General features: G+C 43.4%; 1 protein-coding gene and 1 long non-coding RNA gene across 5 annotated transcripts in view; one reads left to right on the plus strand and one right to left on the minus strand.

The window, feature by feature from the left end:
- The window catches only part of LOC140396870 (dihydropyrimidinase-related protein 2), a 50103-nt gene extending 36345 nt beyond the window's left edge, over positions 1–13758 (minus strand). For 2 of the 4 annotated variants that reach the window (XM_072485669.1, XM_072485668.1), the window contains exons 1-3: positions 13349–13758; positions 2012–2100; positions 1722–1906 (exon numbers count right to left, since the gene is read on the minus strand). In XM_072485669.1, the coding sequence (XP_072341770.1) occupies positions 1722–1906; positions 2012–2100; positions 13349–13678 (604 nt within the window). In that variant the 5' untranslated portion in view covers positions 13679–13758. Of the gene's footprint in view, positions 1–1721; positions 1907–2011; positions 2101–3036; positions 3246–13348 lie in introns of those variants that run through there. The other 2 variants (XM_072485671.1, XM_072485670.1) reach the window with 2 other exon arrangements.
- Positions 1–15804, plus strand: part of LOC140396871 (uncharacterized) — a 32950-nt gene extending 17146 nt beyond the window's left edge. Inside the window, exons 2-3 of the long non-coding RNA XR_011936645.1 lie at positions 1987–2186; positions 15515–15804. This is a non-coding gene — a long non-coding RNA (uncharacterized lncRNA). The remainder of the gene's footprint in view (positions 1–1986; positions 2187–15514) is intronic.
- The last annotated feature ends 788 nt before the right edge of the window (positions 15805–16592 follow it).

Genomic DNA, 16592 nt, shown 5'->3' on the forward strand with positions numbered 1-16592 from the left:
ACTCAGCACATACCTAGGGTCAAAGTATATTTACTCAGTATTAAGCTCAGTAGACAGAAGGATTTGTCTCGATTCATGTTAGCGTCCATCTGTAGACTGCAAATAAGACTCTGCAGTCAACTGCATAGTTGCAATTGTGATTTCAAGTCTTTGTCTGATAAACATCTAGGAGGTACGATATTTAGAGTGATAATTTTTTTACGCCGTTTTCCTGCCCTGCTTCACACAGCCCTTCACACCAGCGCTGCTCCATTCAGCTGACAGCAGGTTTGAAACAAGCACTCCTGCCAAGGGATGTGGCACTCTCCACCACATGGAGCTACATCTTGACGCTCAGTCAATAACTGGCACAGCCTGGCTGATCAGAGCAGATGGTTTCCAAAAGAACTAAGGCCCATGATTTAAATCCAGGAGCCTGAGTGGGAGGTCAAATTGGGCAGGAACAATTTAGGGCCTGCTGCATCAATTCCAATCCAGCAAAATGGGTCTAAATTCCTCTAGATCCCACGTGTTTAAGCACAACTTTTACAACCAATATATATATATTTTGCAGTTTCTGACAACAAATGTAAATTATATTTGCCACCTGCTCATTTGCAGCTCCTATTCCATTTGTGTGCAGTGAAAGCAATTTGATATGTTCCATAAATACCACAAAATAATACCTCTCTCCCTTAATGGTTTGTAAGCTAAATTGACTGTATTACTGAGCCACAAACTCTAGAAAATTTCCCATACAACTGCTGTTTATACCAAGTTACTGTACCACAGCTGAATGTAGTTACTGATCTCAACATGTATACAATTTTGATCTCCTTACCTCAGGAAGGATTCATTCACCTTAGGGACAGGGTAGCACAGCTTCATCAGACTGATTCCTGGGGTGAGGGGACTGTCCTGAGGAGAGATTGAATGGACTGGACCGACTTTTCAGAGCGTTTTGAAAAAATGAGAGCTAATCTCACTGAAAGCTACAAGATTCTTTAGGGCTTCAGATGGCAGATATTGGTCGGATACTTCCCCCACTGGAGAGTTTAGAACCATGGATCAGAAGTGCTCACAAGGTAGTGCACAAGGGCTGATTCCTGCACCTCTTTCTCATGCTCTAATCCACAGAATGATGAGGCAGAAAGAAATAACAGATTGCTAAGGCTCTGGTTTCCCTTCAATTTGCCAAGAATTCCAACTGGAGATATGAATGGGTGTACATAGTGATTGGGGTTTAACAGTGCTAGCCCCCATCCCACTCCCACTAATTAGCCAGCTCACACTCATTCTCTGCATGTGTGAATAACTGTCATCCGAGCATAATACCAGAGGGCTCCTCCCCTTCCAACATCCCGCTCAGGAGGCGAGGGCACAAAATCAGACAGGAACATTTTTAAAAAACAGCCAGGAAAATCAACAAAGGGGACAAGTCAGATAGACCTCAAATCTAAACTGTTTGTTCATGTATAAAGAATATCAAAAATAACAGAACATATAATACATTATGGGATGCTGTGCACACATGCATGTGCATTTCAACATTCCAGTTTTTCCACACTGTAGTACCCACTGTAGTAGACATCATCAGATAATGACATTATTTCCCTTTCCAACTTAGTTGCCAATCAATTTACTTCTGTTGTTTCAAACTTTTTGCAACAAAACAGCACATGTACAAAATATTACGAAAATTAACATCGAAGCTGAATGTCGGAAACAAAACTGAATCTTACAGATCATAGTTGTGCCCCCAGCCAAAGCTGCTTTTGTTCCCTGGGAGAAATCATCAGCTGCTGTCATCCCTTTGACAGGCATCTGCAGACGGGTGTGGACATCAATCCCCCCAGGAATAACCATCCGTCCGTGGGCATCGGCCACTTTAACCCCGCCGGGCACAATCAGATTTTCACCAATTTGCCTATGCAGATGACAAACAAGTTTGTATTCATTTTTATTTCAATAAAGGATTTATTGATTGATTTTTTTCCCCACACCAAGGCTAAACTGAATAAAGCCATCTTACTTGATCAGGCCATCTTCTACATAAATATCAGCAAAAAAAGACTGGTCATCATTCACGATTTTTCCACCTTTTACCAGCATACGCTCACTCTGAAAAGAGATTTTGGAAAGATCCATTAATTTAAAGGCTGAAATCTTCAACATTTTTAAGGACATCATATCTGCTCATCTGACAGGTGAGCATAATTTTGTAGCAACATACAGTTATAAATGAAATTAGATAAAAATACAAAAATGCACTGTTGCCATGAGCTGAATTAGCAAACACTGACAATGGGATTTTAGTCTTCAATCAGTTTGTCTTATTTTATTATTTTTGAAGCTAGTGCATATTATTCCGGAGTAGCTTCATATATTTAGGCAATTGTCTGGATGGGTTTGGCAAATGTAAATTAGCAATTACTCGACCCTGAATATTCCAGACCATTATGTTTGCAAGCCACACATAACAGTCAAAGGTTGCTTAACGTGATCTGACATTGTTTACACAAATTAATTAAATTTGTAAAATAATTCAAGCAGCTATTACTAAATCGGTTGCACCCGACATCTTCTTTGTGGGAATGCTGTTGGGGAGGAATGACTAAATAGCGATGTTAATTGCATAACAGCAAAGGATGTTTTCATTTCTCGTCTTGGGGCAAGCGTTCCTTTTTTGAATTGGGTTTCCATTTGTTTCTGTTATCGAATTCTTTATAAACCAAATTGTACAAACAATCATATCAAGAGACGGGGAGGGGGCGGGGAAAAGGGGGACAGAGGGAGAAATCTCGCCATCTGCCTCTATTCAGACACCGCCATTATCTCCTGCAAGTGCTGCACAGTCGCTGTCCTTGGTCCCACAAGGTAAAAAATGCGTCGCTGGGTTGGGACTGAGATTATGCAACCAGGCTCTTCAAACGAGGTCTGCATGCACTCTGATCAAGTCAGGCACCAGGACATATTTAGATCTCAAATCACAAAATCAATCCGACATTGCGTTTCACAGAACAGCCCTCGATATCCATATTGCCTCGCAATACTTACCGTGATACGTGGTATATTTTTCTTGCCCTGGTAAGACATGGCTGTGGCTATCAATCGGAATCTAACAAATGATAAAATGCAGAATGCAAAAGCTGCAGCCAGAGCGGTTGCAATTGTTCTGAACCGTGTTTCTTTTCTGCCTCTGGCAGCCTCCCCCCTTCTGCCAAGACCGTTCCCGCTTGGGAGAGACTCCAGCAATAAGACAATTAGCCGGGGCTGCAGCAGCGGGCATGCGCTCCGCCGCACCCAACCACATTCTCAGTCCAGCCCCTGGGCTGCCCCGATTGGTTTCAATCAGCCGCTGCTGTGTGACAAGACTTTCAACCAACATCATCTAAACAGTTTGGTGCCACCTTGCAGAAACCAGGTTCACTAAAAAGGACAGGCCTCGGCTCTGTCCGAGGATGACTTGACTCCTTTATTTTTATTCACGCATTTTTTTTTTGCAAATCCAACCGGAAAAAAGAGCAATGGGTGAAAATCTTCAATGAGACTGGTAACAGTCCAATACACTTTGAAACTTGGCTGTTTGCTATTCACTGTTATCACACCATCATTTTCAGTATCTGCCATTCTCTTTAAAAGGGATTTTCGCATCAACACACCGAAGCATTCCAACCCTCATTTGCCAAAAGGTAAAGTCCAGATTTAATAAAGGGGAGCTGAAATTCTTTGGGAGAAAGATAGGAATTAGGAACAGAAGTAGGCCAGCTCTTCGAGCCTGCTCCGCCATTCAATCAGATCATGGCTGATCTCTTCCTGGTCTCAAATCCACCTCCCCACCCGTTCCCTATATTCCTTTTTCTACCAAAAATATATTTATCTCCTTCTTGAAACCATTTAACGACTCCAATTCCACCATACTATGGGGCATAGAGTTCCACAAATTCACCACCCTCTGTAAGAAGTAGTTCCTCATCTCAGTTCTTAATCTACCGCCTCTCAACCTCTATCCATGACCTCCCTTCAACATTGTCCTACAAGGGGAGCAATCCTTTTTGTTATTTTATATACCTCAATCAGATCAGGTTAGGTGGATTGGCCATGCTAAATTGCCCTTAGTGTCCAAAATTGCCCTTAGTGTTGGGTGGGGTTACTGGGTTATGGGGATAGGGTGGAGGTGTTGACCTTGGGTAGGGTGCTCTTTCCAAGAGCTGGTGCAGACTCGATGGGCCGAATGGCCTCCTTCTACACTGTAAATTCTATGATAATCCCCTCTCAGCCTTCTAAACTCTAGCGAGTATAAGACCAAACTGTTTAATCTCTCCTCGTAAGTCAACCCTTTCATCCCTGGCGTCAATCTGGTGAACCTCCTCTAAACTGTTTTCAATGCCACCATATCGTTCCTCAAATCAGGAGATCAATACTGGGCACCATTCCTTTTGCAACAAACGCTAACATTCCATTTGCCTTTTTAATTACATGCTGCGACTCATAAATGAGGACACCCAAATCCCTCAGCCCAGACGCATTTTGAATCTGTTTTCCATTTCAATAATAATTTGCCTTCCTAGTTTTTCGTCCAAAATGGATAACCTCACACTTATCTACATTAAACTCCATCTGCCAAACTATGGCCCAATCTCCTCACCCATCTATATCCATCCGTAAAATCTTTGTTTCCTTCAGTGCCATCTTTCCCACCTAATTTAGCATCAACCACAAATGTTGCTATGTTACACTTTGTTCCTGTTTGCAGATCATTTATATAAATTGTAAACAGTTGAGATCCAAGGACTGACACCTGCGGCACCCCACTAGTTACAGTTTGCCAGCCAGAGAAGGACCCATTTATCCCGACCCTCTGCTTTCTGTCAATCAGCCAATCCTCAATCAAATCTAGCACTCTACCCTCAATCGCCTGCAATCTCACCTTCTGGATCAGTCTTTTTTGCGGCATCTTGTCAAACGCCTCTGGAAGTCTACTTAACTACATCCACAGGTTCCCCCTTGTCCACCTTGCTGGTTACATCTTCAAACAGTTCAAGCAAGTTTTACAAACATGGCTGATCCTTCATAAATTCATGCTGACAATGGTGGATTGAGCTTTGTTTTTTCAAATGTTCAGTCATCTCTTCCTTCATGGTTGATTCCAGCAACTTCCCCACCAGAGGGCCAAGGTCATTGGTCTATAGTTTCGTACTTTTTGCCTCTCTCCCTTTTTGAATAGGGGCTTTACATTAGCGTGTTTCCAATCCACCAAGCCCCTTCCAGAATGCACTAAATTTTGAAATATCATAACCAATGCCTCACTATCTCTGCTGCCATCTCCCTTGAAACCCTGGGGTGTAGGCCAACAGGTCCCAGAGACTTATCTGCCTTTAATGCTATCAGTTTATTCAATACCGTCTCCCTAGTGATGCTTGTTGCACCAAGTTCATTTGCATTAACTGTGGTTTTTGGAAATTTTTTATTATCTTCCACTGTGAAAACAGAGGCAAAATATTGGTTCAGTGCCTTTGCCTTCTCGGTGTTCCCCATTATCACCTCACCAGTATGGTCCTCTAAAGGGCCAACATTTACAACAGTGTTTATGTTTTCTGCTAGTTTACTTTTGTAGTTCATCTTCGCTCTTTTGATTTTATTTTTGCTGAACGTTAAATTTCTCCCAATCCTCCAGTTTACCACTAGCCTTTGCAGTATGGTATGCCCTAGTCTTTGCCTTTATGTCTTCCTTGACCTCCTTGTTTAGCCATGGAATGTTTTTCTCCCTTTTACAATTCCTCTTCCTCTCAGGAATATGCTTTAATTGAGAGGTATTTCATATCTCCCTGAAAATCTGCCATTGCCTCAACTGTCCTACCCTCAATTATCTGTGCCCAGTCTACTTGGGCCAACTCTTTCCTCAGGCCTGCCCAGTCTACTTGGGCCAACTCTTTCCTCAGGCCTGTATAATTATCTCTGCCCAACGCTAAAACTCTAGTGCGGCACTCTGTCTTCTCTCGCTCAATCTGAATTTGAAATTCTAGCATGCTGTGATTACTCCTTCCAAGAGGATCCTTAATGACAAAACTGTTAATCAACCTTTCGTCGTTACATAACATTAAATCCAAAATACCCTGCTCCCTGGTTGGCTCCATAACATATTGTTCTAAGAAACAATCCCTCATACACTATGAAATTTCCCTCGGGGCTACCCTTGCCAATTTTATTAATCCAATCAATATGCATATTAAAATCACCTTGATTCCGTTTGGCTCTTGTCACGAGTCCTCATTATTTCTTGCTTTATACAATGTTCCACTTATTGCTCGGGGGTGCCTGGAAATTACTCCTACCAAGGAGTTTTTCCCTTGTTTATTATTTCCACCCGGAGGAATTCAACATTTTGTCCCTTAGTGGCAATATAATTTCTTAATACAGCCTTGATATCATTGTTCACCAAAAAAAGCAACTCCACTTCCTGTTCCATCCTGTCTATCCTTTCGGAATACTGAGTACCCTTGGACAGTCAACTGCCAGTCTCGGTCCTTCTGCAACCATGTTTCAGTTATCCCACCAAATCATACCCAAATGTCTCTATTTGTGCTGTCAGCTCATTGACCTTATTCCGAACACTGTGTGCATTTAGGTACTAGGTTTATAAATATGTGTCTTTCCCTTGCAGGGTCACCTTCTTCACTACACTTTTCACACATTCTGACCTCCTTTGTTAATCTCTGAAAACACTCAGCCTCATCCCCAACTTTCCCTGCCATCAGTCACCTTACATTTGGTTTTTTTACATTTCCTTTAAGACTGGCGCTGTCTTTCATCCTATTAACCTCCACCTTCTCCTCACATGCTGACCTGCTGCTTTGGTTCCCATTAACCATTCTTCTAGTAGTTTTACCCTTCCCTTCTCCGCCATTTTCTAGTTTAAGATTCTTCTTGAGGACGTCATTACTGAGATTAATGACAATATGCCAAGTGGACGGCAAACCAATTTGTTAGATCTGTCTTTGTTGCATTTGCAATTTAATAAATGTTTTATCATTTATAATTGACTGCAATTGGTCTGTGAATTGTTTAATTTCTGTTGATTCTTGGTTTTGGAATGCAAGTGGCTTCCTAAGACATTGGGCACGATTTCATGGAAAAAGTTCGAAGTGCCATTTTGGGCACGATTGGCTGGGTGTTTCCTGACGGCTGCGCCGGTGGGATCACGGCCCGTATTTAGCGGCACTTTGTGCCGGAAAAGAACCCCCATAAGCTTCTCGTCATTACTGGCTGTCTCACCGTCTGATTCGCTGGGCTCGCGTCTCAGTGTCTTGCTGCTAATAAGAGGAGCTGCTTTTAGGCGTTCGCTCACCACTCACTCAGTCAACACACAAGCATGGCAGCGCACAGACCTGCTCCTCGCTTTGGCAGTGCCAGGCTTCTGGATGCTGTGGAGGCGAGTCGGGACATCCTGTTCACCCGAGGGGGTCGGAGGACCAGCAGCAGGGTCACCAATACCACCTTGGAGGAAGTGGCTGTCAATGCGGGCAGCATTACCAGAAGGACTGCTGAACAATGTCGGAAGATGACCAATTATCCACTGCCCCTTCACCCAGATGATCTGTCTCAAATGAGTTATGTCAGACAAATTGATCCATACCTCTCACTGACCACGTGTCCATTCTCTTGCAAGATCTCCATCTGATGGGACTGGGCCATCCAGAGACCCATCCACCTCTGCCATCCAAAAGAACACCTCGGACCAGAGCTTAGAGGAGACCACCATTGATGTATCACAGCTATTATCCCTACATCTACCAGCGCAGAGACAGACAGTGGGCGACATTTGTGGACGGGCTTCTGGGACACAATCTGGTGAGCACCACAGTTGCTGATGCACATCAGATGGGGCAAAGTTATCCCACAGCTGATGCAGATGCTAGGTCAAGGTTGCAGGTTTCAGGAGGGCATGTCAGCGACACTCCAGTGGGTGCATAACCGACTGAAGGAGTCCCAGCGATGGCTGAGAATCCTGCTGCCTGGGCACCTTGATGGGTTTGATCCACCTAGAAATTGGTATGGTGCGCTGCCCAGGCATTCATGACCTCACAGCTGTACTTGTAGGCTGTTGCGATACATCACACAAGTCCCTGCTCAAGCTCTTGAACGAACCGGTGTCATAATATTTGAGGACTGCGGTGACATTCACGGCCACCGGGAGCGAGTGTCCTCCTCCTCCATGTGATGCCACGTCTGCAAGGACATTTCATAGAATTTACAATGCAGAAGGCCATTCGGCCCATCGAGCCTGCACTGGCTCTTGGAAAGAGCACCCTACCCAAGCCCACACCTCCAGCCTATCCCCATAACCCAGTAACCCCACCCAACACGAAGGGCAATTTTGGACACGAAGGGCAATTTAGCATGGCCAATCCACCTAACCTGCACAGCTTTGGACTGTGGGAGGAAACCGGAGCACCCGGAGGAAACCCACGCACACACGGAGAGAACGTGCAGACTCCGCACAGACAGTGACCCAAGCCGGGAATCGAACCTGGGATCCTGGAGCTGTGAAGCGATTGTGCTAACCACCATGCTACCGTGCTGCCCTAAATGGCACATGGTACAGGTGCCGCACTCTCTCTTTGTTGAGATGGAGTCTCCTGCAGCACATGCTGTCCATCATCTTCACAAAAGACCCCATCATCTTCACAAAAGACCAACAACGCTTGTACAGTTTGGGCCATCACTGGCGTCCCCCTCTGGGCTTGTCCTCGGCCTGATGGGTGGCTGGGTCTTCAGGATATGTGGGCTCGAGCCTGTGCTGATGCGTTGCCGCCTTCTGGGCTGCCACCAGCACCGCGAGGCACCCTCTGCAACAACTGCCATTCTGGTCTCTATAAGGAATTGGAGGAGAGACCAACAATCAGTTCAGGTGTCCACCCTGGGACCCTCAATTCCCCCAAACCTCCCCCACCCTTGAATGCCCCCCCCTTTCGGAGAGTGCCATCCAGCGAGCCAGTTGTGCTGTAAAACCTTGGTCCGCTCATCCCGACTACAGCAAGAGCCCCTACACCCCAGACACCAGACCCCTGCAGGGAATATTGGGGAGACTGTGCTCAGGTGCCCTCCCCTGATCCCCACACTCACCTTTGGTCACGAGGATATTCCCAGTGCTGAAGCCCAGCTCGTTGAGTGTTTCATTGTTGGCTGCGGTTTGCGGTGCTGACTCTTAAATGAGATGCAATAATCATCAACTGAGACATGGCACGTGTACCAACTGGAATGCACTTGAGAATATTTTGTTCATTAAACGGTTAAAAATACCTTCATGCAAAAATATGAAAACAAGCTACTTAACAGTCCACTCAGCACACTGACCACTAAGTAACAAGGAAAAGGCGCCATGCCATACACACACACACGCACGCACGTTTTCACTGCACAATATCGGTACCAACACAAAACGACAAAAATTCATTTATACAAAGAAATCCAAATCAACAGTTAACAGTACAATAAAGTCACCAGCAATCTGCAAAAGCATTTTTTCAAGTTGCTCATTCGGATCAATTTGCCTCTCTCTCTAACCCTCTCGTGGCTCCCAGCAGCAGACTCTCAACAGTGGAAAGTCACTTGGGGGTTCATAACTAACACCACAACATCACACCAACGCAAAGGCACACCTTAAGAGAGAAAGAGCTCCTGCTCCCCTTCTCCAGTGCTGGCAGCAGGGTCATCTTGCACTCCCTTTCCTTACTCCAGGCCACAAAAGCAAAGGGGCAGCAGTAAATAAACACACATCCTCAAAGCATTAAACATTGAACAGTCAAAAGTGCAATAAACTCACCAGCAATCTGTGAAAGCATTTGTTCAACATTTCCTCAAGTTACTCAATCGAATCAACACAACCTCCACACAGCTGCATCCGGATCAATCCGCCTCCCTCTTCCACTCCCGCAGCACCCAACAGTAGACTCTCAACAGTGGAAAATCACACCGGGATGTCAAACCATCGCAGAGCATGCCAGAACAAGAAAGAGAACCCCCTTCTCTTCTCCAGTACGGGTAGCAGGTCATCTTACATCTTTCCTTTCCTTACTCCAGGCCACAGAAGCAAAAGAGGCAGCAAAAAAAACAAAACATACGGCCTCAGGCATTGGCAGCTACCAGGTGGAGCAATCTGCAAACACAATCTGCAACACAACTTGAGAATCTTTGCTTATTAAACCGTCAACAGTAACAAAGATCTGAAAATCAACTACATAACGTTCCACATGTCACAATAACCATTAAAGAACAAGGCAATATTACCCTTCCATTCTGCTGTCAATACAAAGCTATATCAGCTCATTTTCATGAAAAAAAAAGATACGGTATCACCCCTCGCAGGTTCCTCAATATATACTGAGGATAAGCCCGAGAATGTGTTATCATGTCTAGAACTTTTCCATCAATGTGTGACTTGTTCCATTCTCTGTCCAGGAGCCGCAGCTGTGCAGGCCCTCCCACACAGCCCAATCTCACCAGAACTAAATCTTGGCAACCACACATTCCACTGGCGCTCAAGTAAAGGCCAAAGTTGAACCTGCCTTCCAGCGTGTTTAATCCATGGTGATGTGCCAGTTACATGCAGCACTCACCACACCAGCAACAAAAGCATCAGTAATCTGCTGCGACATTTCTTCCAACGGTTTTAGCAGGTGGCCCATTTGGAATAATGTCACGAACCAGGTTTCACAGCGTCTTCTTGCTTCAAACCGGATTGCCTTCTGGACTCATATGTCCCCCTTAGCCCGTAGTTTCAAGACTTGTCTTAGAAAAAGTTGTCCTTCTTTCCGGCTACAGATAAGAAGGAAACACCAATATTTGGGTAACCAGGTTAGTTTGGGAGTGCTTCAGTCAAGCAATGCTTGAAAAATCTATTGCATGTATACACCACTGGGGGGACAAGAACTGGGCTTGCTTTTGATGTTCACTCCCTCCACCCCACCCTGCCAAGGGTTGAACAATACCTGTTAAATGTCAATACATAAACGATAAGCATTTGGCTCAGGTACAAGTGAATTTGCCAACACCCACTGAAACATAAATCTGCAGGAGAGAGAAGAAACTGTGTTTGAGGACAGGATGTTGGGCTTGGAGTCAGCGATGGGGGAAAAAAGACTTTAGCAGACAAGAAAATAAGGAATGTCTTTCACATTATTGAACTTTATCAAAAGTATTAAACCGAAAACTCTTCCACTTAGCCACTAATAGTTTCTCTTAAATCAGCAAGCGACGGGCCCATTAGCCTAACATCTGTCATAGGAAAACTGCTGGGATCGGTTATTCAGGACAATATTGCAGAGCACGGAGAAAATCTTATTTTAAAAATAAGTTTAGAGTACCCAATTCTCTTTTTCCCAATTAAGGTATTTTAGCGTGGCCAATCCATCTACTTGTACATCTTTGGGTTGTGGGGGTGAGACCTATGCAGGGTCGGGGAGAAAAAAATATCTTAATGCAACCTGGCACTCAACATGGTTTTGTGAAAGGAAAATCATGTAGAACTGACTTACTGGAGTTGTTTGAGTAAGTAACAGGTAACGTGAATGAAGGAAACATGTTCATGTACTGCAGTTGGATTTTTGGAAGGCATTTGACAAGGTGCCACATCTCTGACTGCAACAGAAACTAAGAGCTTCGTGTAGGGGTTAACATATTGGCACGGATAGAGAACTAGTTAGCTAAAAGGAAGCGAAAAGGAAACAGTAGGCATAAATGGGTCACTTTTGGGTTGGCAGGACGTAATGAGTGGAGTGCCACAGGCCATCAGTGTTTGAGTCTCAATTATTTACAATCGACATCAATGACTTCGATGACACGATAGAATAGATAGTTGCTAAATTTGCTGATGACAAAAAGCTAGGTAGGTGGGTGCAAAAGTTTATAAATAAGAGTATGTGAGTGGCCAAAAAAATGGGCAGATAGAGTATAATGTGAGAAAATGTGAACTACTTTGGCAGGCAGCATGTAAAAACAGCATATTATTTAAATGGAGGAAGGTTGCAGAATTCTACAGTAGAGGGATCTGGGTGTCATGGTACATGAATCACACAATGTTAGTATGCAAATTCCACAAAAAGGCAAATGGAATGTTGGTGTTTCTTGCACCGGGAGTGGAATATAGAGCAGGGAAGTTTTGCTCCAGTTGTAACAGGCTTTGGCAAGACCACTTCTCGAGCACTCTGTGCAGTTTTGGTCTCCTTATGTAAGAAAGCACAAGATTATATTGGAAACAATTCAGAGAAGGCTGCTGAGATGAAAAGGTTGTCTTATCAGGAACAATTGGCCAGATTGAGCCTGCATGCACTGGAGGTTGGAAGATTGAGAAGTGATCTTATTGAAACATAGAAGATCTTGAGTGACTTCACAAGACGAATGTTTCCCCGTGAGAGAGGCTAGAATTGGGGGGACAACGTTTAAAAATAAGGGATCTCCAACTTGAGACTGAGATACAAAGAACATACAGTGCAGGAGGCCATTTGGCCCATCAAGTCTGCACCGACCCACTTAAGCCCTCACTTCCACCCTATCCCCATAACCCAATACCTCTCCTAACCTTTTTTGGACACTGAGCATTTTAAGGTGGTATTAGATTCTTGAACAACAAGGGAATTGAAGGGTATGGGGTAGACTACAAGTAGGAAGCCATGATCTTTCCAAATGGCGGAGCAGGCTCAATTGCTCCAGTTCTTGAGAACATTTGTGAGGTAGCTGATACAGCTCCGAATAATGCAGCTATAATTGATTGTACTCCTAACGCAGATGTGTGAAATTAAATCTGAAGTCACACATATTCTACCAATCAAGAAACTTGCCCAATCCCATAAAAAGAGACAGTTTATGTTGGTAGAACTGTTTATGATCTATAGGTTCCAATTACATAACATCTGCCTTCTCGGATTTGGCAGCATTCATATGCTAAACCGATCAGACATGCAACTGATTACATTTCCTGAATTTTAGTGTTGAAAATAACAATCAGTGCAGTACGAGACCTTTAGAATGACTGAACCTAAAACACAGCAGTTTAGCAAACCCTGGTAGTGCTGTCTCTGAAGGATAGCTTTTTTAAATACGCACTAATCACATCAGACGTGACCAGCGAAGATACCTCTGATTCTACGAGATATCCAACATTAAGCATTTCATGCTGTGGAGAAATTTAGCTCAATATTAATCAAAATTTATTTTATCCAAGGACCTTCATAAAGTAAACAACTGTTTGGATATTGCTAATACTAAACTATTTTGGACAGCAACACAAAGTTTATGTGAAGCTTCAAAGGATCCAATCAAATAACTTGTAGTCCACAAAACAATGACAGAAAATTAATTTGTTTCTTACCTTTAAATCATTACATTCCACGGCTGCTTTGATTTCAATCTCCTGATCTGCCTTGCCGGAAATCAATTCCTCCTCGCCACTGTGTTTCTCAGTGACACTGGAGTTATTTAAGGACTGAGCAGATACAGTTTGTTTCTCACTTGTTTGTCTGCTTGAGCCACGACTCAACGAACCAAAATTCAGAGTTTTATTTTCATGGGAGCCCTCAACTGCAGCAAACATACCCCCACACTTCTGCCGGGGTCTTGGACTACCAGATCCCATTTTTGCAAAACAAGCTGGAGGTTCTTCCAGCCTGGTTGGCATTTTATTCATTTCCCTTTCAGCCATAATGTGATCTTGTTGGTTTTCCTCTATCAGCAGAGCCCCCACAGGTCTTGCAAGTGGTTCTGATACAACTTCGTAGAGACTGATGCCAGGAACTGGAAATAAAACTCACCCCATTCAAATGAGCAGTGATGTTATGAGTTCCCAGCATAGACACTGCATCATCAAAGCCAATCAATCAAGGATTTATTATGGAACTGAAGTCACGCTCTGCCACCACCTCCTCGAACCACACACACACACACACACACAGCCGGGACATGAAGAAGGCATTCTTAAATTGATAAGAGCATTGTCGGAAGGCAGATCTGGCTCAATAACTGCTCTGCAAAAGTCAATTCAAGCCAGAGGGCAACATCATAATGTGTTATATAAACATCTCTAAAAATTGTTTTGTCTGCAAATGTTAAATTGATAGAAACAGATAAAATAGTAAATCTGTGAAAGCTGGAAAACTTAAATGATATTTGGTGATATTATCAGAGGATCCCAGTGTTTAAAGGACTAAAACCCAGAATGAATTACCCATGGTGGGGTGGGGCACTGAAACGGAAAGGAGAATGGAACACAAATGCAGATTTTTGTTTGTTTCAAAACAATGTGCTGCAACAGCTGGCCATACTTCAGTAAAGCAAAGGTGTCGTAAATCTGAAAATAAACCAGAAAATGCTGCAAATATTCAGCCGTGGCATCTGCAGATTTAATATTTCACGTCTGTGACCTTTCATCAGAATGCAGGCACAAATAATAAAGCAGCCCCATACGGTGTGATATATGTGCTTGTTTGGTCGAGGATGGGTTGGGGGGCGGGGGGGGGGGGGAGAGAGAAACAAGAGAAAGTTCTTATCAATCTTCCTCTTGTTTAGTCGGAGTGCTTATTCCCAGTGGCTACCTGACATAGATCAGCCAGCAGCACAGATCAGGATTCAAACCTTATGAATGGTGTCAACCAATGCCTCACTGCCTTCAGCAGTTAAACCGCCAGGGCAGCCTCCCATATCTCAACTTAAAGCAACCCAAGGGCAGTTGAATGGTTAGACTTAATGTAATGATTCGATCATACTTGTAGGACTACACATTATGAAGGATATATTGGCCTTGGAGGAATGCAGCGTAGGTTTACATGAAAACAGCTGTAGTCCAAGCATTAAATTATGAAGAAAGGTAACACAAATTAGGGCTGTGTTTCCTGGAGTTACACTATTAAAGGCTAATTTGATCAAAGTTTTGAAGATTCTCTGGGGAGCTGAGAGGGTAGTTTCACTGGTTGTGATGTCTACGACCATGGACATTGCCTCAGCGCTAGAGCCTTTTGGGTTGAAGTTAAGAAACTCTTCTACATGAAAAACATAGTTCAAGTTTGAAATTCTCTTCTGCAAATGACATATTATGGTAGAGCAGTTGGTCATTTCAAATCTCAGATTGATAGATTGTGATTGAAAGATATCTGTCACCTGTCATTTTATATCGCTTTGCTCCCACTTTGATCATTGAGCCTGCTGCAATATTCGAATGAAGCTCACAGAGGCCCATAGTACCAAACTTCATCTTCCGACTGGGCACTTTATAACCTTCCGGATTCAATACGGAGTTCAACAATTTCACATTGTAACCTCTGCCCCATACTGTTTCATTTTTCTTCGCTTTTTATTTTCCTTTCTTGTTTTTCTTTCATTTCTTCATTTTTGTTTTGCTTGTGAATGACAGCTATTCAGAATCCCACCCTTTACTGTTCCTCAGGACAAATATTTTATTTCATTACTTGTCTCATTACCAGACCCATTGGTCTTGCAGCATGAAACCTATGTCATTTAATTTATTTCATCTCTACTTTTACAGATTTTGGGCGCGATCTAATGGCCACATTGCGCACAGCGCAGAACCGAGCGAGCCGGTTAGATCACAGGAGAGGCTGAAATCGGGATTTGTGCCAGGCACCAATCGGTTTACGATCTAACCGGCCTGCCCCCGCTGGCGGGATCCAGAACCGCTCTAGACGCGGCAAGAAACCATAATCACCAATTAAGGTCAATCGCCATATCATTAATGGGTCCTATCTAACAGCCTCCCGTGATCTTTTACATGTCAAACTTATTTCAGTTCTGATAAAAAATGTTACTGACCAGAAACATTAACTCTGTTTTTCTCTCTGTACTGGTGCCAGCAGGCCTCTGAGTATTCTATTCTTATGTTCCTATGCCAATATACTACAAGTTCCCAAGAACTTCATTTCCTTTTTATTCTTATCTCATTTTCATTGAAGGATCTCTCTTCAGCATCTCTCTGCTCTAAAGAAAGCAATTATAATCTGGTGACCATCATGAATCATCTGCTACAAAAAATGGAGATCCTTGCATACCAGATTGCAATGCTGGGAACTGAATCCGAGTCAAATGGAGTAAAAACTGGACATAGACATGCCCTTTTGTATTCTGTTTTCAATGCTCACTTCAATGTTCATTTTTTTTCATTTTAATGCCTTGTTTAGTCAGTGCCAGCACACTCTGATTTGAATGATATTTTCAACTCACTTTTTGAAATGAGTTCAAAGCTTTGGTAAAAGAGCAATTTGTCAAAATAGCTTGGTAGAATTACCTCAGAGGTATTTTAAAACCCTTAGCGTAAAAGGAAATATTGGCAATGATTAATCTCTGTGTGAAGAAACACCCATTTATTGACCCCTTCTGAACCTGGTTCTGTCATAACAGCTTCTACACCATCCCTTGCATCTCAAAGACCACTGACCAATTTTTAAGGATTCCTGGCCAACAAAAGGCCTCCGCTGGTTTGAAAAGAAGCTCCTGTTAAAAGCCATTCACAGTGGGAAGGAGTCTGGGAACGAGCAATTTAACCATTTTAATATTTAATTGTAGGTTCAGGTTTTTACTTATTTCACTCAACCACATAGGATTTGACC

Source organism: Scyliorhinus torazame, chromosome 20 (genome assembly GCF_047496885.1).
Source record: "Scyliorhinus torazame isolate Kashiwa2021f chromosome 20, sScyTor2.1, whole genome shotgun sequence".
Lineage (NCBI taxonomy): Eukaryota > Metazoa > Chordata > Chondrichthyes > Carcharhiniformes > Scyliorhinidae > Scyliorhinus > Scyliorhinus torazame.